Source organism: Chroicocephalus ridibundus, chromosome Z, assembly GCF_963924245.1.
Source record: "Chroicocephalus ridibundus chromosome Z, bChrRid1.1, whole genome shotgun sequence".
Lineage (NCBI taxonomy): Eukaryota > Metazoa > Chordata > Aves > Charadriiformes > Laridae > Chroicocephalus > Chroicocephalus ridibundus.
The window spans coordinates 75,432,324-75,459,202 of NC_086316.1; the positions used below are offsets into that span (position 1 = coordinate 75,432,324).

The 26,879-nt window shown below is 46.4% G+C and overlaps 2 protein-coding genes across 5 annotated transcripts in view; both read right to left on the minus strand.

Moving 5' to 3' along the window:
• The window catches only part of RUSC2 (RUN and SH3 domain containing 2), a 62,286-nt gene extending 57,273 nt beyond the window's left edge, over nt 1-5,013 (minus strand). The window contains exon 1 of the mRNA XM_063319676.1: nt 4,971-5,013. The gene's annotated coding sequence lies outside the window, so the exon portion shown is untranslated. The remainder of the gene's footprint in view (nt 1-4,970) is intronic.
• A 329-nt stretch (nt 5,014-5,342) lies between these two features.
• The window catches only part of LOC134508666 (phospholipid-transporting ATPase ID-like), a 91,159-nt gene continuing 69,622 nt past the window's right edge, over nt 5,343-26,879 (minus strand). For all 4 annotated transcript variants that reach the window (XM_063320548.1, XM_063320547.1, XM_063320549.1 and 1 more), the window contains 11 exons: nt 26,484-26,648; nt 23,936-24,047; nt 22,737-22,842; nt 21,781-21,928; nt 18,382-18,565; nt 16,594-16,817; nt 15,669-15,752; nt 14,518-14,763; nt 13,506-13,644; nt 11,538-11,668; nt 5,343-8,021 (listed from right to left, as the gene is read on the minus strand). In XM_063320548.1, the coding sequence (XP_063176618.1) occupies nt 7,800-8,021; nt 11,538-11,668; nt 13,506-13,644; nt 14,518-14,763; nt 15,669-15,752; nt 16,594-16,817; nt 18,382-18,565; nt 21,781-21,928; nt 22,737-22,842; nt 23,936-24,047; nt 26,484-26,648 (1,761 nt within the window). In that variant the 3' untranslated portion in view covers nt 5,343-7,799. The remainder of the gene's footprint in view (nt 8,022-11,537; nt 11,669-13,505; nt 13,645-14,517; nt 14,764-15,668; nt 15,753-16,593; nt 16,818-18,381; nt 18,566-21,780; nt 21,929-22,736; nt 22,843-23,935; nt 24,048-26,483; nt 26,649-26,879) is intronic.

Here is a 26,879-nt window from a genome sequence, read left to right on the forward strand (position 1 = left end):
GTGAAATCAGCCAACAAGCAGTTCTTCTGGTGAAGGACATGAACAAGTTGCTCAAGAGACACCACCACCGCAGTGCATAGTTTTCTGCAAAGCAATTGAACTAGCAGTGAGACTGAAAGCATCCTAAGGCAGTGTCCTCCAACAGCAGCCTTTAGAGGTTGTGCCAGACAGATGCTGGTGTCAGCAGAACATTTGTGACTGCAGACCAAGAGCTGTCCATGGGGAGACTGTTGAGACAGGAGCAGTCCTGAGGGGGACACTGTGACCGGTCACCCTGGCAATGTGGTTAGCACAACTCACGCCATTTTGTAGGGCAAGCAGCCATTCCCCATGGACAAGCGGGTCATGTATTCCTTCCCTTTCCCTCATTATCAGGCCCTGAAGGTCCTGTGCACCAAGTGCACAAACCAAACAGGCTTCTTCTTCCCGTCTGGCCTCAAGGTTCCTGGGCACCAGGAACCTGTTAATAAAATAAAGCTTTAATTGTAACTATGATTTAGTACCATCATCATTCTGCCAAGGTTTCCTAAGAGAAGCCATCAGTGCCAGTGGCGGACACACATTCCCATCCACAGCTCCACTGAGGACTCAGTCGGAAGTACAGAGTCCGGGGCAAGGCTTAAGGGCTACAAAGATGCTCAGCAAATACCCACCCCAGGCACAACAGATGTGAATTGTGGAAACCAGTATTCCCAGTCCAGGCAAGCACACAAAGGAATGGCAAGAGGAGAGGGAGCAACCGTGGGCTTCAGATGAGCAGCAGATATCACAAGCAAAACCTCGTCGAGGCTTCACATTCCAGAATCAGAGGAACAGAGACCTACAGCCAACAAACCTCAGAAAACTCCCTGCTGTGTGTCCAGGGCTTTGGTGAAGAACTGGGAATTAAGTGTTCAGCGGAAGGCAGATTGCATAAGGCCAAGCAGAACTGGGGTAAGAAGCCTCCCTGAACATCTGGGAGGGATACAGCGAGCAGAAAAACTCCTCCCAGCCAAGTTTACCCTGAAGCATTCTAAGTCGAGCTGGCAAACCAGCAGGATCCGATGCCTGGCCCAGCTTCAGCAGAGCTTACCACAGGAAAGAGCATCAGGCAGCTACAACTACACACAGTATCTTCATTTCATTTATTCCCAGAGCTCAGAGGTACCCTTGCCACACAGCAGCTTGATGGCGTGGGCAAGGGTAAAGGAGGGCACTTCATCTGTCCCTCGTCTGTTTCACATGAAATAGTGCCTGCAATCCCCACAGAAAGACAGAAAGGAGGTTTCCATGAACCATAACCCCTATGTAATATCCTGGTCTGGGATATTGCATTCTGCAGCTCACATAAAAAGAGAACAGATGTACTCCTGCACTGCCCAGTCAACAGCTCCACCAACCCATCCACACGGCAACACAACCAAGCCACTGAGTAGAGAAAACTCAGGATACCAGGCATCCTGCACAGGAAAAAGTGTCAGACAGCATCTGCTGCCACAGCAAAAACTGAACCAGAAGCAGAACTGCAGGCAGAATACTGGGCAACCATAAAAGTGGCTTGCATCTTTTGAATATTCTCTGTTCTCTTATCCACAGCCTGAAGGTTTTTGAGGGACGATTGCCAGGAGGTAAGGAAGACTCTGAAGCAGCTGCTCTAGGTGGTGCTGTCTAAGCCCAAAGGATGCAAATCCACTGCTGCCAGAGAAGGGTCACCAGACTGGAACCTGGCCCTGCAGCTTCTATGAAGCACATGAACTACCAGACTTTCAGACTACAATTTTTCAACATGAGAGTACAAATTAGTTTTCTAAATACAGACCTACACTTTACATGGAATGAATGGCCTGGATGCCTGCAGGGCTGATGGAGGGTAGCACTCCGCTCCAGACGACACAAAAGACTTCAGTTTAAAATTCAGGGCAGCTGCTGACGCCCTGAGTCACCTTGGTCTGCATCCTTCATGCCCCAGCTCCCCGCTGAATGAGACGACACTGATCCTCCCCGCCTCTCAGGGGAGGGAGAATGCAATAAAGCTTAAGAGATCCCAGGATTTCTGCCATAAATCCCAAAGTTAAGGGAGGCAAGCGGGGCTGCCCATTATGTACAAAAGTCAGGCTTCTTTTATTAAGTGCCTAATACGGATGTGGAAGCAGGATGCAGTCAGTAACAAAAACATTGGCCTTCCCTTGAGACACAGCCGCTTGGATCAGACAGCCCTTTGTTTGCGGGGTGATGCATGGGGCTGGAGATGGCACCTATAGGTCTGCCCCACCTCTGCATTCGGGTCTGGGAATAAACCGCTCTGGCAGTGCGAAGAAGCAGCTCGGCAGCGCAGCCCCCGCTGGGGCACAGGCAGCTCCCTGAAAACAGGCACGACGCTCACAGGGAACCTATGAAAAGTCAGTGGTTGGATCGTTATGTTTTCCTAATTCAGAGGAAGCTTGGCCCAGCTCCGATTTCCCGCAACATCTCTCAGTGTCGGGAGGGGTTGGGGGCGGGGGGGGGGTGGGTTGGAAAAGGCCAGATCCATTTATAGCTGGAAAGTCTGGCAGAGGGCTCGGCGTTGTGCGGAAAGGCAGGGAGCTGACAGCTCAGAACAGCCAGCTCCACCCGGCAGGAGAGGCAGGCTGGGCAAAGAGAGACAGGGAGGGGGTAGGAAAACCACTTCCCTTCAAGCTGGGAGCGACAGGAGGGAGGTTGCTCCTCCAACAGTGCCAGGCTGAGAAAAACACTCTCTACTTCTGCGTGAATTATAAGAAGTAGGGCAGCAGAAGACTCGCCTTGGAAAAAGCGAAGAGCAGCTGAGCTGCAGCCACGGCCAGAAGCACTGGCAGGTCAAGCCCAGGCTGCAGGGCTCTGTGCTCTCCTTCTGAGCCCTGCATCATGTCCACCCTTGCAGCAACCCAGTACCCGATCATCAGGACAGGGCTAGAGGTGGGTCCCGCACAGGGAGCTGAGGCTGGGAACTTGGCTTTGCTAGAAGGAATGTCAGCTCTCTCACTACAGCGTATTTACGCTGGCCGACGCATAAGTAGATGCAGTAAAAAGTCCTTTCCAGCCCTCATGGAAAAAGCTTGCCCCTGAGGACAAGACAGTAGTTTAAAGCATTAACATGCACAGACTTGTGCTATGATGACTTCAGCTCCTCCCCACGTTATCGGGCACAAGATAGTGAGAGACGACAGGTATTTATTTAGCTAACGCAATTTAGCCAACAATTGTGCATATAGAATCAATCACAGAATCGTCTAGGTTGGAAGGGACCCTTAAGATCCTCGAGTCCAACCATCAACCTAACACTTTACAGTAAAGATAGGAAAAATAACCACAAAAGCTGCATTAGGGATCACAGAGATGATGAGGCCGCAACAAAAGCCTGTGCAGTCCAGACAAGGCAGTGAAATACCAGTGCTATTGTACAGGCACTGACGACAGTAGCATCATACAAAAAAAATTCTGGTCACCCGCATTTAAAAATGATAAACTCAAATGAACAGGTGCAGAAAGGGCCTGGGGGAAACAGAAAACCTATCAAACAAGAAGAAATTTAAGAGCCTGGCTTGTTTAGCCTAGCCAAATGCAGGCAGAGAGCGGATAGGATTGCTCTCTAAATATATCACTGGAGACAAACAAAACTGCTGAAGCAAAAGGATAGTGCTGGCACAACAACAAGAGAATAAATGCACTGTGAACACATTTAGGTTGAGAATTAGAGGGGAAGAAAAAAAATCAACCATCAGAACAGCTTTATCAGTGGTCTGATGGGATTATAGGACACAGCACCTCTGCCCACAGGTATCCTTTATGCTGTTTTTGTTACAGCTGGTAATTATCGCAGCTCATTATTCAGATGGCTCCTTTACTTGCAACAGACCTTGTTGAGGATCAGTCCAGCTGGAGAACCTAGGGCAAGCAAGCAGCTCTCCTTTGCCCTCCCATTCCGTAAGAGCTGCTCACGACTAATGACTTCCAAGCTACAGGGCAGTGGAAGAGAGTTGTGTGGATGCACACTGATAAAGTGAGAGCCACGGGGCAGCCTAGCAGGAATGCAGGTGTAGTGCTTAGCCATGAGAAACACCCTTGAGGTGCTTCTGCCCAAAAGCACCTCCACACTATTAGCAGCAGAGGCTTCTACATGTCATCCTATTGGATTCAGGCGAGAGAGAACATGCTCTAAGCCCTTCTCTGCTACAGTCTAAGAAAACTAACCATATCATAGAATCATAGAATAGTTTGGGTTGTAAGGAACCTTTAAAGGTCATCCAGTTCAATCTGCCAGCAATGAGGAGGGACACCTTCAACTAGATGCTCAGAGCCCCCTCCAACCTGACCTTGAATGTTTCCAGGGATGGGGCATCTGTCACCTCTCTGGGCAACCTGTACCAGTGTTTCATCACCCTCAGCATAAAAAATTTCCTTATATCTAGTCTAAATCTGCCCTCTTTTAGTCATCATCACTGGTTATGATCAAAGCATTATCATTCTTGATTCTGAAACTGCTGCCAGATGGGCTGGCAAATCTTTAGAATCACAGGATCATAGAATGGTTTAGGTTGGAAGGGACCTTAAAGCCCATCCAGTTCTAACCCCCTGCCCTGGGCAGGGACACCTCCCACTAGACCAGGCTGCTCCAAGCCCCATCCAGCCTGGCCTTGAACACCTCCAGGGATGGGGCATCCACGGCTTCTCTGGACAATAACTTCCGCTGGTGCTACAGCAGAAGCACTATATGGCCCTCTGTATTATGGAATAATGAGAAAAAAAGAGGGGGGAGGGTAAAGCAAAAAAAAAATTTCAGGGATTAATTTTTGATATATATTGATCAAATCCAAGAGCTTCATAAATTACCACTGTCAGGCATCTGACACCCCTCCCACCCCTGCGGAACCAAGAAATACCAAGCCCCCCCAGGCAGTTGCCACCCCTTCACCCCCCCCAGCTCCGGGCACGGAGAAGCCCCCCCATGCCGCCGCCGCCCCGTAGCCCCTTACCGGCCGCTCGCCCCGCTCCGCTGTTTACAAGCCGGGCGGCGGGGCGGGATCTCGGCGTTGCCCGCCTTCCCCCTCGTCCCCCCCCCCGCGCCTCCATCCTCTAAGGATGCCTGACGTTTCTTCTAAGTTTCCTCTTTAAAACGTCCCCGAATAGGAAGTCAAACTTTGGGAATTTGTTTTGTTTCGCAGCATGAGAAGCACCAGCGTCTCAGATCTGTCCTCCCACAGACCCCCCCACGTCCCGCTTTAGGAGGTCCAGGATCAACACATGCATCTGGTGGTAGTCTCCTTTGAGAAATTGGCATACTGGCAAGCAATCAGTCATCCCAATATTTTTTTATTTAAAAAAAAAATTATTTTACAAAATCAGGAGTGATGTAGGACAGACATCACTGTCAGCTGATATGTTTCAAATGCTGATCTTGTCAAACCACTGAAATATTTGTATCTGGCGCAAGTTCACGAGCAGATCTTTTATCCCCTAGTTGTCCTATGCAGCATTTGCAAGTTCCCTTTGGCCAGAAGGTGAGTGCTTTGCACGTAAACCGTAATGAGGAGAGTGACACAGTCTCAGAGATGCCTTGCTCTGCCGGCAGAAGGTCTGCTTCTGCTGCTCTGCATTTTACTCTGCTGCATGACATGCTAGAAACAGCTTTGGTAGGGCTCTCGGTCCAGCCCAGACTGGGTACCATGGGGATGTCAGCCTACCTGCATAAATTCTCCTTTTTCCTCCGGCTCCAGGGAGGCTGACTGTGAAAGGCATAATCTGCATCAGAAAGCCATGACTGCCTCTGCAGAGTGAACGGTAAATCAGAGGGCGGCAACAAGCACCGACTATCACAGCGGTTTCCCCAGTCAGGGTGCAGGCTCTCACTTTACTTAGGTGTCTCCTTGCAGGGGAGATCACTGGATTAGAATTTGCTCTCTCCCTAGCAAGCAGCTCCTGGCTGCTGAAGTCTGGTTCCAGTCCCAGCTCTAGTTTTGCGCTGGCTAAGCTGAAATTTAATACCACAGTTTGCAAAGCAGCAGGTGCACCAGACAGGTTTTTTCTGTGCCGAGTTATACCCACAGAGATTAAACCTTCTATTAGAGCTTAAACAATCTTATACAGTAACAGCTGAAACTTGGACCGCGGGCAGCAAGGTGTTAGGTGCAGAATGGATGAAATAGGGGCATGGCTGGCCTGTTGCCATCATACATTGCCCGCACCGAGAGCTGAGAGACTCAAGGCAGAGAGTTCCGAATAAATGCCAGATGGCTGCTGTGCAAAAAAATCCAATTCAAAACAAGGAAAGGAGCCTAAATTTGTATAAAGGAACCAAAAAAAAAAAAAAAAGAAGAAAAACCACAAACCAGTCAGCACTGCTTATTCCTCTGGACAGCAAAGCTCCATTTAGACAGCTCAGCAGTGCTGGCAGGACAGGCTCTCAGGCTGCCACGCTGGCCTTCCACTCAGTAACCCCGCTGATTATGAAGCTGGTGAACAAAACAGTAAGCAAATCCCAGTCTCACAGGATCCGCTGTGTCTTTGGCTGTGTCTGTGCATCTCAGGTCCCTCTGCTGGCAGCCAGGCTGGTAGGATGTTCAGCTCTCTGCAACTCATGAGTGACAAGCCGTTCCCAAATAAAGTATTAGCCAGCACAGAGGTTGTGGAGGTTCCTGAGCACTAAATGCCTCTGAAACTTGGCCCACAGCGCTCATCAGGGAGAGGGAGGGAGCCACCAGGTCCCACCCTTTGCTCTGAGCTACAGCACCGGTGGAGTAAAGGGCAGGACACCCTGAGCTAGCCATGAAATAGCATCTCTGCCTCTGAGACTGCTTGGGTGGTCTCCATCAAGTCAGATCTGTCTGTGCCTCACTTATGGTGGGAGAGGCGCCTGGTTCTGGCAACTCAGTTGGGACCTAACCAGGATATGGGCATCTCATGGCCAGATTTTATGGCTTGATCCATATGGGAGCCTGAGCTGCTTCTGCCCTTTTAGTTTAAGTCTAAATGAAATGGCTGGTGCCCAGCTACAAAACCTGAGAGGGCTCTGAGGACAATGATGTTTTACAAGAGCAGGTTTGCAATGCAGATAAAGCAGGGCAGGCTGATGAACGTCAAGTCCTTGTCGCTTGACCAACTAAGGGTTTCTCTGAGCTTGCAGCACTCTCCGATTGCAGACGCGGGAAGAGGGTGGTGTTTGGGCACTGGCCATCTCTTGAGAAACTGGATTAACTGTAAGCTTGGAAGGGAGGTGATTTCCAGCTCATGCCTTCCAAAGTGCCCGTGTACAGTCAAAAGGCTACAAAATTACACAAATTACAAAGACTGGGGACTTGGGGGTTGTGTGGTTGGATCTAAGGCACACCTGGCGTCAATACTGTTGCCACAGTAATACAGCCCAGAGTGGATTCACAACAGAAACTAAGGCACGTGAATGAGAAAGATATCGACTTCCCTTTGCTCTGAGGTATGTAGTTAAAGGGAGGAAAAAAAAATAAAAAATAGCGTTATGAACAATCTCAAGGAGCGGAGGTGCCTCCTGCAGCATGTTCTCTCTTGTTCCAGGGAGGCCTTCTGGGATACCATAAACCAGCTCTAATTCACCCTGCCCGCCTTCCCCGGGAGCAGCACAAGTCTTTGGAAGAGAAGCTGGAGTCAGAGCGTGGATGTGGGTGAAAAGAAAGGCCCAAGTCCTTGATTTGCTAGCCCGGAAGGCAGAGCTCTAGGTGCTTTGCAGGAAGCACAGCCTCCTCTCCTGACAGCCCTTTGGTTTGCTTTGGTGGGGTTTTGGTGGATTTTTTTTGTTTGTTTGGGGTTTTTTCTTTTCTTTTTTTTTTTTTTTTTTATAGTACTTTGTGTTTATATTTGTCACTATTTGGTGAAAATGTTCCCGTTGTGGCAAAAGGTGATTTTGGCCGCATGTTTCTCCCAGACATAATGAGTGCTCCAAAGCCGTGCTGATGGGAGAAGGCATAGCCAGAGCGGCGGGTGCTGGTCCGACGCAGGCGTCTCTTTGGTGAGGGTGGAGGTGGCCTCTTTTTGGCTTCTTTGATCTTGAGCAGGACCTGAAATTAGAAAACAAGATGGAAAAAGTGGGAAGTGCATCATTGTTCTCAAGCACGGTAAAAGAGGAGCAAAGAAAGGGAAACAGAAACAGGGGTCCAAAGCCAAAAATGACTGACAAAACAGGGGGGTGGTAGGAGGGGCTGCAGAGCAGGAGTGGAGCTGGCAGCACAGGATGGCAGCCTGGTAAAAGGAAAAGCAAATCTTATTCTAAAAGGCATTAATGGAAGTGTCATCTGTAATCCTTGGGTGGAGATGATTTCAGTGTATTGTTCCTCACAGCTCTCCAATGGCTTGGTTGGGGTATTACTACGGTTCTTTTAGTAAAATTTTTTTGACAGAAAATATTCTTTTCAGTCAAATAACCCCCAATGTTATTGGGGTCATCTCAACAACAGTCAAAAGTCCAGAAAACAAATAAGGACACATATAAAAATTGGCTTACTTAATCTAGAAAACAGGCTACTAAAGGAGATGTCCAAAATGCAAAAGCTTTTTATAATGAGAATGGTGATCAATAGGTTCTCATATTCCTTGGCAGAATGGAAAGAACTAATGCACTTTGTTTGCAGGTACTGGGCTCTCTGCTCCCATGCGGCCACTGAGACCATCTGTGGACAGGCATCTTTTCAGAAAGGGGCTGTCAAAGGCAGTAGGCCATCACTGAGTGCCAGCAGCTCAGCAGAATCCCCAGCCCCGGACTCCCATCCTTCCTGTTTGGAACAGTGGCAGCTGTAGGTTCTCAGAATCACAGAACCATAGAATCGTCTAGGTCAGAAGGGACCTTTACAATCATTGAGTCAACCTAACCTATCAACGTAACACTGCCAAAACCACCACTAAACCATGTCCCTCAGCATTATGTCTACCCATCTTTTAAATACCTCCAGGGATGGTGATTGCACCACTTCCCTGGGCAGCCTGTTCCAATGCTTGATGATCCTTTCAGTGAAGAATTTTTTTCCTAATATCCAAGGTAAACCTCCCCTGGCGCAACTTGAGGCCATTTCCTCTTGTCCTATCACTTGTTACTTGGGAGAAGAGACCGACCCCCACCTCGCTACACCCTCCTTTCAGGCAGTTGCAGAGAGCGATAAGGTCTCCCCTCAGCCTCCTTTTCTCCAGGCTGAACACCCCCAGCTCCCTCAGCTGCTCCTCATTAGACTTGTGCTCCAGAGCCCTCACCAGCTTCGTTGCCCTTCTCTGGACCCGCTCCAGCACCTCAATGTCTTTCTTGCAGTGAGGGGCCCAAAACTGGACACAGAACTCAAGGCGCGGGCTCACCAGTGCCGAGTGCAGGGGGACGATCACTGCCCTAGTCCTGCTGGCCACACTATTCCTGATACAGGCCAGGATGCCGTTGGCCTTCTTGGCCCCCTGGGCACACTGCTGGATCATATTCAGCTGGCTGACGCCCAACACCCCCAGGTCCTTTTCTGCCAGGCAGCTCTCCAGCCACTCTTCCCCAGGCCTGTAGCGCTGCATGGGGTTGTCGTGACCCAAGTGCAGGAGCCGGCACTTGGCCTTGTTGAACCTCATACCATTGGCTTCATCCCATCAATCCAGCCTGTCCAGGTCCCTCTGTAGACCCTTCCTACACTCAAGCAGATCAAGACTCCTGCCCAACTTGGTGTCATCCTCAAAGTTCCTGAGGGTGCACTTGATCCCTTTGTCCTGGTTGTAGATAGATATTAAAGAGAACTGTCACCAGGGGAACAACACTTGTGACCAGCCACCAACTGGATTTAACTTCATTCACCACAACTCTTTGGGCCTGGCCATCTAGCCATTTTTTTACCCAGCGAAGAGTACACCTATACAAGCCATGATCAGCCAGTTTCTCCAGGAGAATGCTGTGGGAAATGGTGTCAGAGTCTTTACTAAAATCCAGGTAAACAACATCCACAGCCTTTTCCACATCCACTAAGTGGGTGACTAACAGTTCTTGGCTAAGCTCTAAGACTCAGTCTTGTACTTAAGTTCCTTTTTTACTTCCAGATGGGGATCTTGGTACAGCAGGAAACCCAAACACTCATCTTCAGGATGTAGAAAAATAAAGTAATTTTCATAGAATCATAGAATGTGTTGGGTTGGAAGGATCCTTTAAAGGTCGTCTAGTCCAACCCCCTGTGCTTAGCAGGGACATCTTTTACTGTATCGGGTTGCTCAGGGCCTCATCCAGCCTGGCCTTGAATGTCTCCAGGGATGGGGCCTCCACCACCTCTCTGGGCAACCTGTGCCAGTGTCTCACCACCCTCATTGTAAAGAACTTCTTCCTAATGTCTAATCTAAATCCACCCTGCTCTAGTTTAAACCATTGCCCCCTCGTCCTATCGCTACGTGCCCTTGCAAACAGTCCCTCCCCATCTCTCCTGTAGGCCCCCTTCAGGTACTGGAAGGGGCTATAAGGTGGCCCTCAGCTCTCAGCCTGTCTTCATAGGAGAGGTGCTCCAGTCCTCGGATCATCTTCGTGGCCCTCCTCTGGACCTGCTCCAACAGGTCCATGTCCTTCTTGTGCTGAGGGCTCCAGAGCTGGACACTAGAGAGAGATACTCAACCCAAGCACTGAGGCTGGGATTCTGGGCCACAGTTGTGTTGGAGTTCTACTCAACTGACGGGTAAACTGAGCCCATTTTTACACATCTGAACTGCCTCTAACGGTGTCCTGAGGACCTCACCACCTGGCAGTCTTCTCCAGCACCCACCTACTCTCTCTGCAAGAGCTGAGAATTCCCCTTCACTCATTCTCCGACAGTTCTGGAGCACCTGGGGAGCTTCACAGACACCCCAAGGATGATCAGGGCAGCCACTGAGGAGCATGTCCTTGGGGCTGTGCTCACACTTGTCTCACAGCTCAGTGCAGGAAGAGGAAGGAAGCACCAGGTGGCAGCAGCATTTAGCAGATGCTCTTGCTTGGAAGCCAGCCCGGGGAGCTGTGTTTCTGCTGGTCTTCTGGAGGGGTCCATTGGCTGTAGTGAGCTGTGCACTCTCTGTCCACTCCCTTTCTCCCGACCTCTCCTTGCCCTAGTGGCCTCATCTTCGTATTCCCGAGGAGGGCAGCTGGCTTCAGAGGGGGCCATATAACCATTGGCTACAAATGAAGTAAACCCTGAAGTCAAAAAAATCCCCAGAGAACACATAGACCTGGGTGGAGGGTGAAGGGCTCTCCTCTGCCAGGCTGAACACCGTACGGCAGCAGGGTGGGAGGACTGAAACACTGCTTTGCCACGGAGCCGCAGCACTCAAAACCTGCACCTAAAAATAGTGCAGCTTCCTTGCTCCGGTGCAATCCAGTCCACATCTAAATCTCCGCCCTTGGCCCCAGCTGCAGATGGTTTGAACTGTGACAAAACCCAAATTCAGTCCTCCTTCTCAAGGGAACAGGGGACAGACGGATGGCAGCACTTCCACCTACAGGGACGCAGACTCTGAGCAATGCCAGGCCCCTGCAATACGCCTCCATGGTAAGCTTAGGTGGTAGTAAGCAGGATTTCTGGTTAAATAAGGTATCTCCTTACTTTATCGCTGGGAGTTGGCTTTAACTGAGCCTTCAGGAATCGAAAGCCAACAACAGGCAGCACACAGAGGGTGATACTGAGGAAGATGGCTAGCCACACGTTTGGTTGGCTGAGGGTGTTTCGAGCGGTACCTGGAAAACAAAAGCATGATTAAAACCATAACAGCAACACTCTCGCCATCATTCACCTGAACTTTTCACCCTCTGTGATTCCAAAGCACTTGTCAAACAGGCCACAATTCAAAGTAGACACCATTTCTAACCCTGAAATCAACTTGCTGTAGAGAAGACAGCAATATGAATATCAGTGTCTGAGATGAGCAAAGAAAAATGCAATGTCCAGACTCAACTGCAGCAACAACCCAGGGAGACAAGGATGTCAGAGTGAATGACAGTTTGCCTCTTTTTACAAACAGCCAAATCACTGCAAAGGACTGATATAAATGCTCAAGAGACCTTCTTCATCAGCAGTCCAGCACTCTCACCTTTTCCCAGGACTCCACTCCAAAAGGAGGAACACTATTTTCTTACTTTCCAGCACCATTTCCTGAAGGATATGGAGTACTGACTCTGACCAGCCAGTAGACAATAGGATCACAGCCCTTTGTGAGAGGAGCACGCATTGCTCTGGGTGTCTGCATGGCCTAATGGGTGCATTGGCAGAGCAACTGCCATGTGCTGGCGTGACACTGCCACCTTCTTTGAAACCAAATTTCTTACTTCTGGCTCCCCCAAAACTGAAGGAATGTAAGATAGAACAAACAGTCTGCAAAACCCTCACTACAAGGCTTACTGATGCTGTTGTTGGCAGTAAAGTTGCTGAATGTTTTCAGTTGGCCAAATTCTGCTGTAATACAATTCCACTGAAGTTAAAGTAAACAAGTTGTCTGAGCCCAAACTAGAAACATTTTCCTTAAAAATGGTTTCAGTCTGAGACCTTCCTAAGCAGCACTCAGCATTATGCCTAATTTGACCCACGTAATATCAACAGAGCAGCAGATAGAGGTATCCCTGGCAGGTGAGTTACCATCTGCCTCTGGAAATTGAACAGACACTGTATTCTTTCAGTCATCACTTTTGATACTAAAAGCCGTCTTACAGTGGATGTGACCATCTGCTTGGAAAATACATTGCAATAACTGACCTGCAGCTCAGATATTTCTAAAATGGCCAAGCATTGATATTGCAGTGAAGATGGTCAGAACAAGCCTTGGCTTAACAATTCATGCAGAAAAAAAGGCATTGATTAATACACCAACTTGACACTTGAAACAGAAAGCACTGGGATTTCAAAAGTAGAGTGTCGTAACAATGATGCATCAATATTGGTTATGGATGCACAAAGCTATTAAAAACAGATGAATTGCTAAGAGACAGACTCATTTTTGTTATCCTTCACCATTTGTGTGCGTTCAGAAATCTGTTATGTGGAGCAACTCCAAAGACCTGGTCATCACTGGATTATTTTCTTGTGTTAGGAAATTGCCATTTAACGTGGCTGAAGGCAGACAGGCTTCACACCGTAATCATGTGGCATTTTTCTCGTATCTAACTGGATGTTGTATTTGTATCCTTTCCTGTACAAACATGTTAACTTATTTACAAAAGAGCACTCATCCTTCTGCAAACAAATGCTCTGCAAACAAAATTAGACACCTGGAAACAGAATATAAAAGAGCAGTAGAAAACATTCCAGCCAGCTCAATAGGTTTATTTAAAGGATCATTCCTGTGGCTGCATGTGAATATGCATTCTTATGCAATGTAGTGAATGTGGCACACATTCACCTGGATGGATGGGATCCAAAATAAGCATTCCCAGCAGCCCTCAGAAATACCCTGATATTTCTTGTATAAAAGGCAGTCAATATATTCGGTTATTGCCTCTAGATGTACTATAAATTCTCAACAGATTTAAGCCTTGCAGTATACCCCTTTTGAGTGCCACCCAGATTTGTCCTAGGGCTTACCAACGAATGGAAAAGAGGCTGTGAAGATCAGGTACATGCCATCACTGTACATGGTGAAGGTGATCGCAAAGTAAACAGAAAGGCTGCCCCAGATGAAGAACTGGTTCACAACTGTCCAGTAAGACGTGTCCAAGCCAATCTGAAAGAACAGAGTGACACAGCTATTGTCAGCACCTTAATAATTTAGCAGATCTGCACTGAACACAGATAGATATCTTGTTCTCTTCTTTGTACCCCTGGTCCCAAGTCTGTTACTCATTCAAGTCTCAAGAAATACTAAAACACAGATCATAGGATGCTGGGAGGCCATTCAAGACAAGCATTACTACGTTTGCCCTGTTGTTGCACTCTTCTCAAGCCTTCACCAGTGGGCAGTAGTGGAGACAAGGATACCAAGCTCAAATGAGCCATGCTTTTGTCCCTGCCCCCCAGCTGTGCTCTAGCATTGAAAATTAGGAGAAGGAGCCCACAAGACCTCAGAGAGCAGAAAACATCATCTAGGGAGGTAGGATTGATTAGCTTTTCTTGTGAGAAATTTCTCCTATCCTCCTAGTACTGTCTGAATTTTGGACCACCCAAGTCTTAAGCTATTTCTTCCAGCAAGTGCAGTTCTACCATCTGCATCATGCATGGGGCTAGGCTACAGAGACAGCCTTGTGATGGAGACCCTATAAATAACTGCCTGATAGCAGACAGTCCCGTGCTACAAACCCATCCCATAAAACTGGAATGAGTCCTTCTCTACTCCCAGTATTAACTGTTTCGTCTGCTATGACTGTTAACTTCCCAAGGCAAAGACTCTGCTTTCCTGCCACCCTGATCTTTCATAACATACAAATCTGTCGTTCTCTTGAACTGAGAAGAGTAATCTGGTGTCAAAGGAGGTGGTTTTTTTGCAAGAATGCAAGATGCAGCAGCAAATACAATGCTGTCAAGATTCCAAGCGGCCCTCCAGATGCTGCCTTCATAAAACAACAACTAATTCCTAAAAACATTACCTGGGATGCCTTACCTGTACAGACACCACAATCAGTAAGCAGGTCTGGGCCATCAGTGCAAAGGACTGGTAGTCAGCAATGGCCTTCCCATCACTTCTCATTGTATTGTACATGGCCCCATAGGGGATGAAGAAGAGAATGAGGGAGCTGTAGATCCCTTGCAACATGCACTTGACAAACACCATTTTGTTGAAATAGAGGTTTTGCTGGCCAGGCACATATAGCTGAGGAAACAGCATGCTCCAACGATCATCCACATCCTGAAAGTAGACAGAAGATGGTCAGATCTGCTGGGACCTACCCAACCAACCACACAAGACCACTTAGGGTTGCCATGGCCCTGTGACATGCATTTCCATGAGAAAAGGCTTGACACACAATTCACGCAGTTGTGCTGATGAGTGTGCCATATCCCAAGGTCACCTAGACACATTTTTCTGTGTTTAATTTCACCTTTCTTTTGCTGAGAAAGCTGACAAGTGCTGCAAAAAAAATGAAGGTACACTTCATGTTAAGCAGACTACATGGTCTGCTCTTCTGAGAGTTGCCTGGAAGTTCAGAGATAGAAAATACCTCCACTGGGTCCACACGCAGGCAAGGCTGTCTCATTTGGATCCCTTAAGCGACCAGAGCTGAACACTGTGAACCATTGTGGAGCAGCAAGTTCCTACTATTTAAGTTGTAAAAGGCATACAGGAGCAGCTTTATTGCTCCTATGTCTTGCTGAACAGTAATAGCATAGTAATAGAATAGTATGTGAGATTCCTGCAGGAGGACTTCCCCTAGAAAGGCTGAACATGGAAAACCTGGCTTCAGGTTCATTAATTGTTCTGTGTGGTCATTAAAAAGTCACTAGTTAGGATTCAGGAACACAGCTAGTAAGATGTGACTACTTCAGGGGAAAATTGCAAAGGCAGTTTTTATTGTAGACAACAGCCTAACCCAACAGTCTCATCATGCACTGAAACCCACAGGCTAAATATTACACATCTCCTCCCTGGTGCTTCCTTTTTTGTGCTCTCAGGTCTCACTGGCAGGAAACTATGTCAGGAACTATCACAACAGCTAGCCAAACAGTCAGCTGCTTTTGCTTCATGGAACCAGCTCAAAGCACCTGGAGAAAAAAACCCATGTAAAAAAATCCAAGTGGTGATAGAAACAGTACCTGATCGAAGAGGCTCATTCCTAGCACCGGGAGGGAAGTATATACCAAATTGTAAAGCGTAATGAACCACTCATCGTAGACAGTCTGGAGAAAAAATAAATAAATACACAATTATATGCTGGAACATCTTGGTTCAAGACGCTACTGAGACCAAAAGTACAAGGTGATCCTGAGCAGGATCTGTCTCCTGCCCGGCACCGTGATCAGCTGCCGTTGGGGAGAGCATCACCGCCCTGCAGCACCCCGGCACCCTCAGCCCCAGGGAGCAGGAGTTCGCATACTATCTGCCCTTCCCGGGGTCTGGGGTTGGAGTCTGGTTTTTCTTAAACTGCTGGGAGATTTTTCACTGCAGGAGATTTGTTCCTTTTGCAGGCGTCCTGGGGTTAAACTGATTGCTTCAAGTGGGTTAACAGGGCAAGCACAGGTTTCACATGGATCTGCGCCAAATTGGTCGGGCCCCTCTGTAATCTGTATCCTTGTTTGATGGCTGTTTCAACACTTCTGAAAACCCCATGAGGTACCTATGTGCTTCATAATGTACCTAAATATCTCCAGGCATCTATCCTGTACCAGCAGCACACTGAAGGCAGCAATATCTGCTCTATACTCGTACAGATGAAGAACAGGCTGCCCAGGGAAGTAGTGGAATGTCATCCCTGGAGATATTTAAAAGTTGGGTAGATGTAGTGCTTAGCGACATGGTTTAGTGATGGTTTTTGTCAGAGTTGGGTTGATGGTTGGACTCGATGATCCGAAAGTTCCCTTCCAGCCTAGGCAATTCTATGATTTTATGATTCTGAGACAGATCTGTGTGCCATTCAGTGAAGTGGGGAGGATGGCTTAGTTTATTTCCTTTTAAAATGTTTCCAGATACTTTACTTGAAAATGCTAGACATGACCATGAGAAAAGAGAAGCTGGACTTACCTGTGCTGAGAAGCCAGAGAAGAAGCCGTACCAGAAATGCACTAACGTGAAGGCAAAATTCTTGTAGAAGAAATATTTGAGGAACTTGCACATGCGGATGTAGGACCACCGGCCGTGCACCAAGAGCAGGCGCTGCAGGTAACGGAACTGTGCGAAGGAGAAGTCACTGGACAAGACCGCCTGCATCCCCTCCTGGCCACTGATGCCAACCCCGATGTGAGCAGCTGCAACAAGAAGGTTATTGATCATGTCATTACAGTGACAATTTTCATCACCCTGTTTTTTTAGAAGAGTCCCCTCCACTGGGACACTGTGTTAATTCCCTCACAGCCTTCATAAATAACTCATATGTAAAGTTATTTTTAAAAAAATAATAGTGTTTTGGGGCACTAATTCTTTCAGCAGCATTATGTTTTTGGCTGAGGTGATACATCGCCAGTAACTGTGCTTGTATTATTTGAATGAAGTTACACCCTCAGTGACAAATCATGTTTCCTTTATGAATGTTTTCCAACAGCATAAAGGCTGATGTTCACAACAGCTGCTATTATGAAAAAATAACTTTAATTTATTTTTACCTGTTACTTGTATTTACGTGCATGCACGTCCTTCCAGCTGCCTTAAAATATTGCCTCAGACAAGCAAAATCTTTAACCTCCGTATAGGTTTCTCAGACACAGTGCTACAAGGCAGACTGTAGCCTTTTTACATTTCCTAGGCTTTATAAGTTCAATCAAATAATTAGATAGAAGAGTCACGTCTTTTTTTTAATAGTGACTTGGGTTTATTAAACATGGACATAAGTTTAATGTGACAGCTAATTATACAGCATTAACTAATGAGAACAATCTTGATGGCTGGAGGTTGGTTAGATTCAGGGGTTTCCACGGAACACTGAACTGATAAAATCCCAAAGTCCCAACCATATTGTGGGGGGAGAGGGGGTAGATTCTAATTATCATGTACACTTTAACTTGCTTTTCTTATCCTTTCTTTACTGACTGCCTGACTTATCTCCCTTGAAGCTCCCTACTTAGCCTTTTCTTTCTTAATTAAAAGGCTCCACTTAATCAATTCTTGCAAATTAACACAAGGAAGATTAGCAATAGGCCCTTCTGAATAATCTTAATTTAATTAGGCCTAGTTAGGGGATTTTTTTTCATGAATTCACTGAGGTAATGCAGCATCAAATGATGCTCAAGGATAAAGAGGCCTAGAAGCCCATGATTTATAACTCAAGGGAGGTAATTGGCCCTACCACATGGAATTGTTAAAAAAAAAAATCATGTAACATTATACAGACTATTTACAGGGAAGAAGATTTTCTTTCTGCATTGCAGACAGGCCCTCTCTAAAACAAACTTTTTTTTTTTTTTTTTCTCTGTATTGCCATTGTGATGGTAGCCATGCAGGCACGCAGGTGGACGTGTCGCAGACACACAGGTGGACATGTCACAGCCCCAGTGGGCTTTTGTCTGTTCTAAGGTAGAAACAGAGAAATAGGCAATAAGTGCAGCCATAGCTTCCTGCGATCCTGGAGGTGGGAGCACAGCAAAGAGCCCCCCTGTGTGTCCTGGAAGGCAGGAGACACAAGTAGCCCATAGAGTACCCTATAGTGACAGTGCTCTGTAGAAACCTGCCAAAACTTGGGACGCAGCCACTTGATGCCACAGAGAGGGTGGTATGGAAGGCACTCAGATATGTGTTCCTGCTGCTTAGCCACCGCTGGCAGCAAATACCTCAGTGAGTCAGTTTGCTAAAGCAAGCCAGCTGTCGCCCATCACTCACTTTTGATCATGCTAACATCATTGGCGCCATCGCCGATTGCCAGGGTCACAGCCTTCTTGTATTTCTTCACCAGCTCCACCACCTGGGCCTTCTGCAGTGGTGTTACCCGGCAGCAGATCACCACTTTGCACATGCAGGCGGCTCTCACCAGCTCCACCTCCAAATTCCCTTCCAGCGCATAAGCCTGAGAAGAAGGAGCAAAGGGAGTGTTCAGGTCAGACTGGCAGCAACTGGTGGCCTGACAAAGAGGTTGCAGTGGGAAGGAAATGAGAACTGAGCTCGGTCTTCCATTCGGCAGAAGGAAGTTGTGAGATACCCTAGGTGGATCCGTCCGTTTGGTTGCCAGGAGCATCCCTACAGTACAACATCATGCCATGCAATGTACACCTTGGATGCACCACAGCTGGATTTGCACAACAGCTGCCCTGGCTGATGTATCCTGACAGTGCAGCAGAAGTGTCCAACAACAGGAGCACTAAATTAACAAAGCTGCTGCTGGGCCTGAGACAGCCTTGCGTATCTCCATGACAGACAGCCTCTACTCATCCCTCTTTGTTTATTTTTTGAGCTTTGGGAGATCTGTGGATTAAATAGAAAAGATTTCAATTTGGGAGTACTTAAAAAAAACAAACAACCAAACATGGAAAAGGCTGAGGTCAGGTGGGCATGACAAAGCAAAACACAAAACCAGGGAGAAGGCAGCTTTGCTCTGAGTGCTGAACTTTTAAATGAGTCAGACATGTTATTTCTGTTCAGGAAGCACAGGGAAAATTGGATGTCTGGTCACCCCTTCAGCTCCGTGGAAGGAGGAGGGAGCAGTGCTGGCTTTTCATACTTCTTTCAGATCATGCTTTTTGGCTCTGTGCTTTGGTATCTATTATCAGTAGACATACATGGAAGGAGTCTACAGGGCTCTCTCCTCCACAGAGCCATTAGAGCAGGCCGACTGCCCTTTCTGCGTAAGGCAGACAATCCTTAGGCCAGATACCCTTTCTTCTTGAAACAGAGAGCTGTGAGTCACCAGCGCCCCCGCTTCCCTCCCGTCAGCGGCAGGCAGGCTTGCTCAACAAGAGAGACCTTTTCATGGTTTAGCTTTAGTACCGGTGGGTCGCTGCTGTTAGAGACGGCTTGTCCCACAACATCCTCGCCACACAGCACTGGCAAAATGTTATCACGTAGTATGTTAGTGGTACTGTACACAAATCAATTAGTATGATGATGCCCTTACAGATGCTGATGTGCTTCTGTTCACTCGCTTTATTTAAGCAAGACCACACGTGTGCGTAGCCCCAGTGCTGCCATCCCACCCATCTGCACACAGGGATACGGCACTGAACAGATGCTGTGTTTGAGCGGGACAGTGTCAGCACTGTCACCTTTGTTCAAGCTCTAGGTTCGTAGAAATAAATAAATAACATATAGTTTTATCCACACGGTCCTTGTGGTCCACCCCCAGGAGAAAGCCATGGTCTTGGTGAGACTGGCTGTGTCCACTCTGTTGCAGGCGATGTGGGCTGGCTGCTACCACACAGCCCAGATTTGCATTTCGTTGCGAGGGACATATGTCCTTGCCAGGGTGTGGGTGAGCATGTGGTTTTCCAGGAATAAAAAGAAAGCTTTGTCACCACTGCCAGTGGTGCTCTTATAGCACAGTACTCAGGGTCTGTCCTGCAGGCTGAAGGGTTGGAATAGGAATAGAGAGGGGCTCGCAGCTGGCTGGGATGCCAGAGGATTCACCCATGCAGATGCACCAAACTTGACAGACCTCTTGTCTGTTTTGCAGTGGGGATCTAAAGGGGACTAAGGCCCTGGAGTTAAAGAGTGAGCAAAAGTAAAAGAGGGAGAGAGGCTACTTGACAAAGTAGACACTGCCTGAAAGCATCCTCTCTAGAGCAGGGTCTGTATACACGGCACACAAGCCAAAAATGGAGCAAGATGAGATTTTTTTTTAATAGTAACTTGCTGGGCTGGCATAGAGTTGGGAGTTAAATTTGCTGGACTGCCATCAGGAGAGGTAGCAACCACAGGGAACAGAAGCATCTTGTCTTTGAAAGGCGGTGCCTCCTGGCTCTTCCCACTTCTACCTATTTGCTTCCCTGGCAATCGGGGAAAGCAAAATACAACAGACAAATAAACCCCATCTAGACTAAGCCTTCCTCCCAGACAGGCTGAAATTTAACTAAATTGTTTTTTTTCTCTAACCTGTTCTAAAAAATTTCCAAGGATGGAAAAATTTATTCCAGTGCTTCACTATTCTGACCAGGAAGACATCTAATCCCAAACTCCCTTGTCTCAGTTTAATTCCATTCCTTTGTTGACCTGGTATTATTTGAAGAGTATTACCAGGACTGATCAGTATTCTCTAGGCTCAGAAATCCTAACTCTCTCAGTTTTCCCTTATGCTGTCCAGATCATGCATGACCACCACTCTTAGAGTTTTCTTTGTACTCTTTCTAGCTGGTCTACCTTTTTTTAAAGAAAGGGTCCCAATAAATTGAATTATTTCAGCTAAGACTTTACTGATGCCAAATGAAGCGGGAGGCTTTCTTCACAAGTCTTACAAATTATGCTCTTACATATATATCGTTGATTTTTTATGTGTGTAGTCGATTACGTGAAAGTGGAGAAACAACACATTTGTACTTACTGAATTGCATTCTCCATTTTTCCAAAGTATTTCTCCAATTTGTTAAAATTGTTTTCAAATCTAATCTTGAACTCCATCATGCCTGTGGTTTCTCCCAGCCTGGTGTTATCTGTCTCTTCTTAAGCAGTTAATGAAAACACTGTATATCAAATAGATATGGGATAGCCTCCTGCAGATGCCACTTAGCTGTTGTTTTAGATCAACAGTGAGCCCTTAGGAGCCATAATTTCCAAACAGTCTTGCATCTGTCACTTAACAATTCCGTCTAGACTGTATTACTTCAGTTTGCTTGAAAGAACATCATAAGAGAGAACATCAAAGAATTCATTAGTTAAGTTATAAGATATATATCCTATCTGTTAAATATATCTGTTATCAGATATATTTATTACAATGTGCTCTTGGTATACTTGAAACCCATGTCTGATGTTATCTTATCTTCTTGATGCATCTATAAACTGATGGATTATTTTTCTAGTATCTTTCTGGAAATTAAAATTTATCCAGCTACTTTACCCCTCCTCTTTGGCTAATATCAGGGCCAGCTCTTCCCTGTTCCAGTTTTCTGAAACCTTGCCTATCACCTTTGATGTCTCAGATAGGCACTGAACCTAATCTTCAATTAGGAAAAAAAATAAAAATCCAGTCCTCTGGAGCTAAATTTTGCAAGCATTTTCAGACTTCCAATATGTCCCTATCACAGTCAGTTGCTAAGAGAACTCAGCCCTAACATGGCTATAAACCTTCCTTACCAGGCTGTGGCCAGTGATAACCAGACCGTACACCCCATTTGCTTGTTCATCAGGTATAATTTTTGGTTTTTTTGAAGATTTTTCAAAGTGAATGTTGATTTCATCCCTGTCCAGAAAGGAGTCTGGCTTCATCTTTTTCCTTGCATTCCTAAAAAAAATGCAGAATAATAATGAAAAGCTTGTAAAGATACATATTTTTTATTAAATCAACTTCATGAAAATATAAAATCGATGCTTCCCTTTGATAGTTTAGTTCAATTTTCCCTGTATCCCTACAACAGCATGCATGGTTTAGCTGCTGGTTTTTGTGCAGACCACCAACACGGTTCTGAAACTCTAAGAAGTGTGTGCTAATCCTGTGCTGATTTGAAGTCGAACAAACCATCTGAGTGCCACGAAGAACCATATTCCAAAGGGCATCCCAATTTTCTGTGCCTATTGTCTGACAACCACCTACTTCATCAGAAAGGGACTGAAAAACTTTCCCATTTTCCACCTATACGTAAGGACTTGTGTCTACTGAGGAGGCTACGGAGGAAGGCAAATTTCCAGATAATGCTAGAAAAAGACCATACCCAGACAAAGGACTGCAGTCTGGAGGAATAGCAATAGCAGTAGAACAACAGCATAGCTCAAGCCTGGGACCAAAGGCTTTGTGGGTCCAGATTGCTTGTTGAGCATCAGCTGATGTTGCCTGGCTGACTCTGCTTTCTTATACATTTACATAGATTTGAGCTCTTGGACAAAGAAGCTTGTGAGTTTATTCTCAGAGGAGAATTCTACACTATGTTGCTGCTCGATCTTCCAGGGAGCCAGCTATTCGTTACCTAAGGTACCTGAATGAACTGCATGAAGTAAGGTCCAGAGGAAAAAAAGATGAAACAGTACAAACTACAAATACGGTTCCATTCCAGTGTCAGTGTGCAGCAAGGAAGCTGTGTATTTCAGCCATTTACCTCAGCTCATTAAGTACGTCATCAGATGTGTGGCCTTCAATAATGAAAACATCTTCCATGTCATCATTCAGCAAGTTGCAGGAGTAACCAATATTCATTGCCGTCTCTGGGAAAGATAAACGAGGAAGATGACCCATCTTAGCAGCCCCAAATTCACACAGCACCTTTGTGGCCTTTTTACACACAAGACAAAATCTCCCTTTCTCACTGAAAACAGCTCTGAGCCTTTCAGAGCCAACAGTTTTAGAGAGCCAGAAGAGTCACCCTGATGGATGTAGCAGCAAATCTCCCTTAATTAGGCTTTACAAGGCCACAGAAAAAAATAATTCTACTAAAATGAAAAAGCTGAAAACACCCTTTGGCCAACATACTTGGAGCAACAAAAAAAGTTTCATTTTGATTCAAAAGATTTTTTTCAGAATATTTAACTTTCCTCACCCCTACCCCCAGAAAAGCCCCAAACTATAGTTCTGAAGAAGGCATTTTTTTGTAAGGCCTTCTTGTAAGGGATTTTGTTCAGAAAATTCTGAGGAATGAGTATTTTGGTATTTCATAAGCAAAACTACTACACTTTGGAACATGGCAAAATGAAAAGTTTCATTTTTCTCAAAAATTATGTGTTAGATGAAATTATTTGTAAACACTTTTGGCCTCCCTGAAACACCATTGTTTCAGTGAAGTTGCTAGTTCTCCAAAACAATTCGTTGGAGTCTATTCTCATTTCTTCCCAATTTAATGCTTTCTCCAAAAGCCTATATTTCCTCCATTTCTATTCTAGATCATTAATGCCAGAACCAAATAAAAACCAACCCAACATCCACTTTAGCATTAAAGCTCCTGGAAAGCAGGACAAGATTTTTTTCCACCTTCTCCACCAGGATGGTCAACTGTACTAAATTGATACCTTTTCGCAGCATATGAGAGCAACAATGGGATGCTCATTGTCATCTCTCCAAAGGAAAGGATGCTGCCTTCACACTGCTTCCAGGCTCAGGACAGGAATTAAGAACAGGCACTAGCTACAGTTATCTGGTCTAATTACAGATAACTGGAGTTCAGCCTGGTTGGCAATGAAGAAAAGACCGGTAAATTTGTCCTCTGTGCAGTTTATCAAAGGAGAAAGAATGAGAACGTGGGTCTTAGCAGAACCATCCACCAGTGGGAGAGAAGGGAAACATCCAAAGCTGTAGCCCCTTTACCTTGTTTGTCTCCAGTAAGAACCCATATCTTAATGTTGGCTTTGGCAAGAGTCTCAATTGTCTGTGGGACTCCATCTTGTAACTTGTCCTCAATCGCTGTGGCACCTAGCAGCTTAAGAGAAAACAGAAGGGAATTGGTTAAGTCTTGCCATTGCTAGCAAAGGAAAAAGCATTAGACATCCAGGTAATTACTCAAGCAAACACAAATGAAATGCAGGAATAAGGTTGTACTGATTTTCATTCTTTGTCAGCAAATTCCATGTAAATAGTAGAGCTCTGATCCTGCAAATGCTTTTGTCTGTAATCTCTCAGGCTCAGATGGATCATGAACGTATATGAAATTATTGGCTGACATGTTTGCAGACCTACAGGTTCTTATGCATCTTCCCTTCATAGCCACAGGAGATAGAGCTGTCACTGAGGCACAAAGATGGCTGTGGATCCCCAAACCTCCATATGCATCCTCTAGTGTGGAGCTTGCTCCCAGCCATATTGCAATGCAGCAGTCTTATGGCTGCTAAGCATCTTCACGAGCCCACGACAGACCTGTGCCCACCCCTGCTCTACGCTGTCGCACAGCTAAACCACAGACTGCTCAGGGCGCAAACCTTCATTATTTTACAGTTATTCCTTTTTCTGGATTTTGGAGATACTTGGTGGCTTTAACCTATTGTCAAAGGGACATGAAGGTTTCGCTGCTAGCTCAGGTTTAGACAGCATCTGCTACCACCTACCTCCTGCTGTTGGGAGACTAAATTCAGCGGTTGGCTTTAAGCCCAAGATCCCTCTTGGCTTCCTGGGATATTCATCATTCATCAGCTATGAGTGTTATCAATGTAGATAACAGCTCTGAGGGAACTTCTCTATAGGGTCTTTAAAACTGCACAATCCACGTTTTACAGCTGTAGTGCCTGGTCCAGCTAGCGAGACCTTAAATGCTTGCAGCATCCAAAGTCCCCTCCTGGGAGTACATGCTGATCCTTGGTGACCTGACTCTGAGCTGGAAGCCTGAAGATGCACACTGATGTCAAACGTGCCCAGGAACAGAGAACAAGGGCATGTGTTCCCCACAGCTGCATAAAGGCACAATAGTATTATTGACAGGCCTTTGCCTGTCTGCCCATGACCTGGTGTAAACAGCAGCTGGAGGGACAGTCATGATGCCTTCCTGATCATGGATTTACCTTAATTTTTAGATAAAGCAATGATAAATAGTATTTTTACTACTCTTCACTGAATAAAACCATGTTCTGTCCCTATTCCCCCTTATTGTCCTTATATCCTTATTCCCCCTAAGGACCTTTATCAGAAGTCTGTCACACAGGGGGACTTCTGCTCTTGCCCATCAACCTGACTGTGATATTTGGCAGTCCTCTACATCTCCATGAGACTCTTCTGTTTTGTTGCTGACTCTGCCTCTCACATCCGTTCTCTGGGACAAACCAGGCTTTCCTGCACCCACCCTCTGTCTATCCCTCCAACGCCTTTGGGAAGTAAAGTCACTCCTGCACAGAGTACAAAGAAGAGGAAAGAGTGCTTTCTTCTGAGCCACGCTTCTTCCTGCTGTGAGCCCGTGACCTCTTCTCTACTCAAGCCATAAGCTTCATAAACCTTTCTTGCAAAGCATCTGGCTCCTTAACCTCCTAGACCTCCATCTCTCTCCTGCTTTGGACATGACCCAAGCAGAACTTGCATGGTCTGTTCTCTGCACTGGAGGATTAGCGTTTTTCCACAGCAGACCCAGAAGGGCAGTAGGCTCTGTTCCATGGGCTATGCAACTTGCAGAGGTCAGCAGCTCCTCAGCTGACGCTTGCTTCTTCCCAGCCCCTGCTGGCATCCTGAGTGTGCAGCTAATGGAAGGAGCAACCATGTGGTGAGGGTCCCAGGATTTCCGAGATTTCAGAAAAGCAGTGCTGCGAGTGCAAAAGCTGAGTTGCTTCCCCTCAGATCCCACACATCCTTTTCATTCATTATTCACGGCTCTAAAACACAGGCAGACCCCCCAGGGCATTCAAAAAACTGTAACAACACTCATGGAGAAAAGAATCACAGTTTAGCCCTATTTCAAATTGACACAAACATGTTCATGGACTTCATCTCCCCATCCTGCCCAGGGCTGCAAGAACAAAGAAGACACTCTTTGATATGGAGGGGCACTGGGGATTATTCACTGCCTACTGTTTCAAAGACAGGAAAATAAATAGACCAGCCATTTGCACATACAAAGGATAGCGATGAAATTTTTGTGTCCACATCATCTCCCTCAGGCTCTGGCATGTCACTTCATCATGAGAAAACTACTCTGACACCCACGTGAGTTAAAATAAAACCATTCCCCTGCACTGGTGGGTGACACCCCAGCTGTGGTCTCCTGATGGAGGTGCCAGTGAAAACCCAGGACTGCCGTATTCCTAACTGCTCCCGTCATACAGCCCACTGAGATGTTTGCAAAGCAGTGTTTACTGAAGTCACACTGAGCTGTTTATTGACAAACCACCAGCCTCACTGCCTCCCCCAGAGCTTGGCCCAGATTTCCTGAAACACCAACCATTAGGTCTTTTTCAATCTCTTCATATAACTCCGACAATTTTTCTTCCCGTCCTTCCAAGGCAGTGCTTGCTTCATGGTGACGCCTGATCCAGTCCTGAAAGTAATCTTCGTCCAGGTTTTTATAGGCCACCACGAGTGTCCTCAGAGCTTCACCAGCAAACTCCTGCGAGACAGGGGTGAGACAGAACAGGTCAAAAAAGAACACTCTGCTCACTTGGGCTTACAAAGGACCCTTGGAAAGCAAACAGCTATCTGTAGAAGCTTCTTGCTGCAGAGGAACAGTGAAAAAAATCACATCTTAGACCACAAACGTCAGGGTACTTTTTAAAAATTAATTCCAGACCATTTTATCATTGCCATCCATGGTCCTTACAAAGAAGAAATTCAAAAAGGG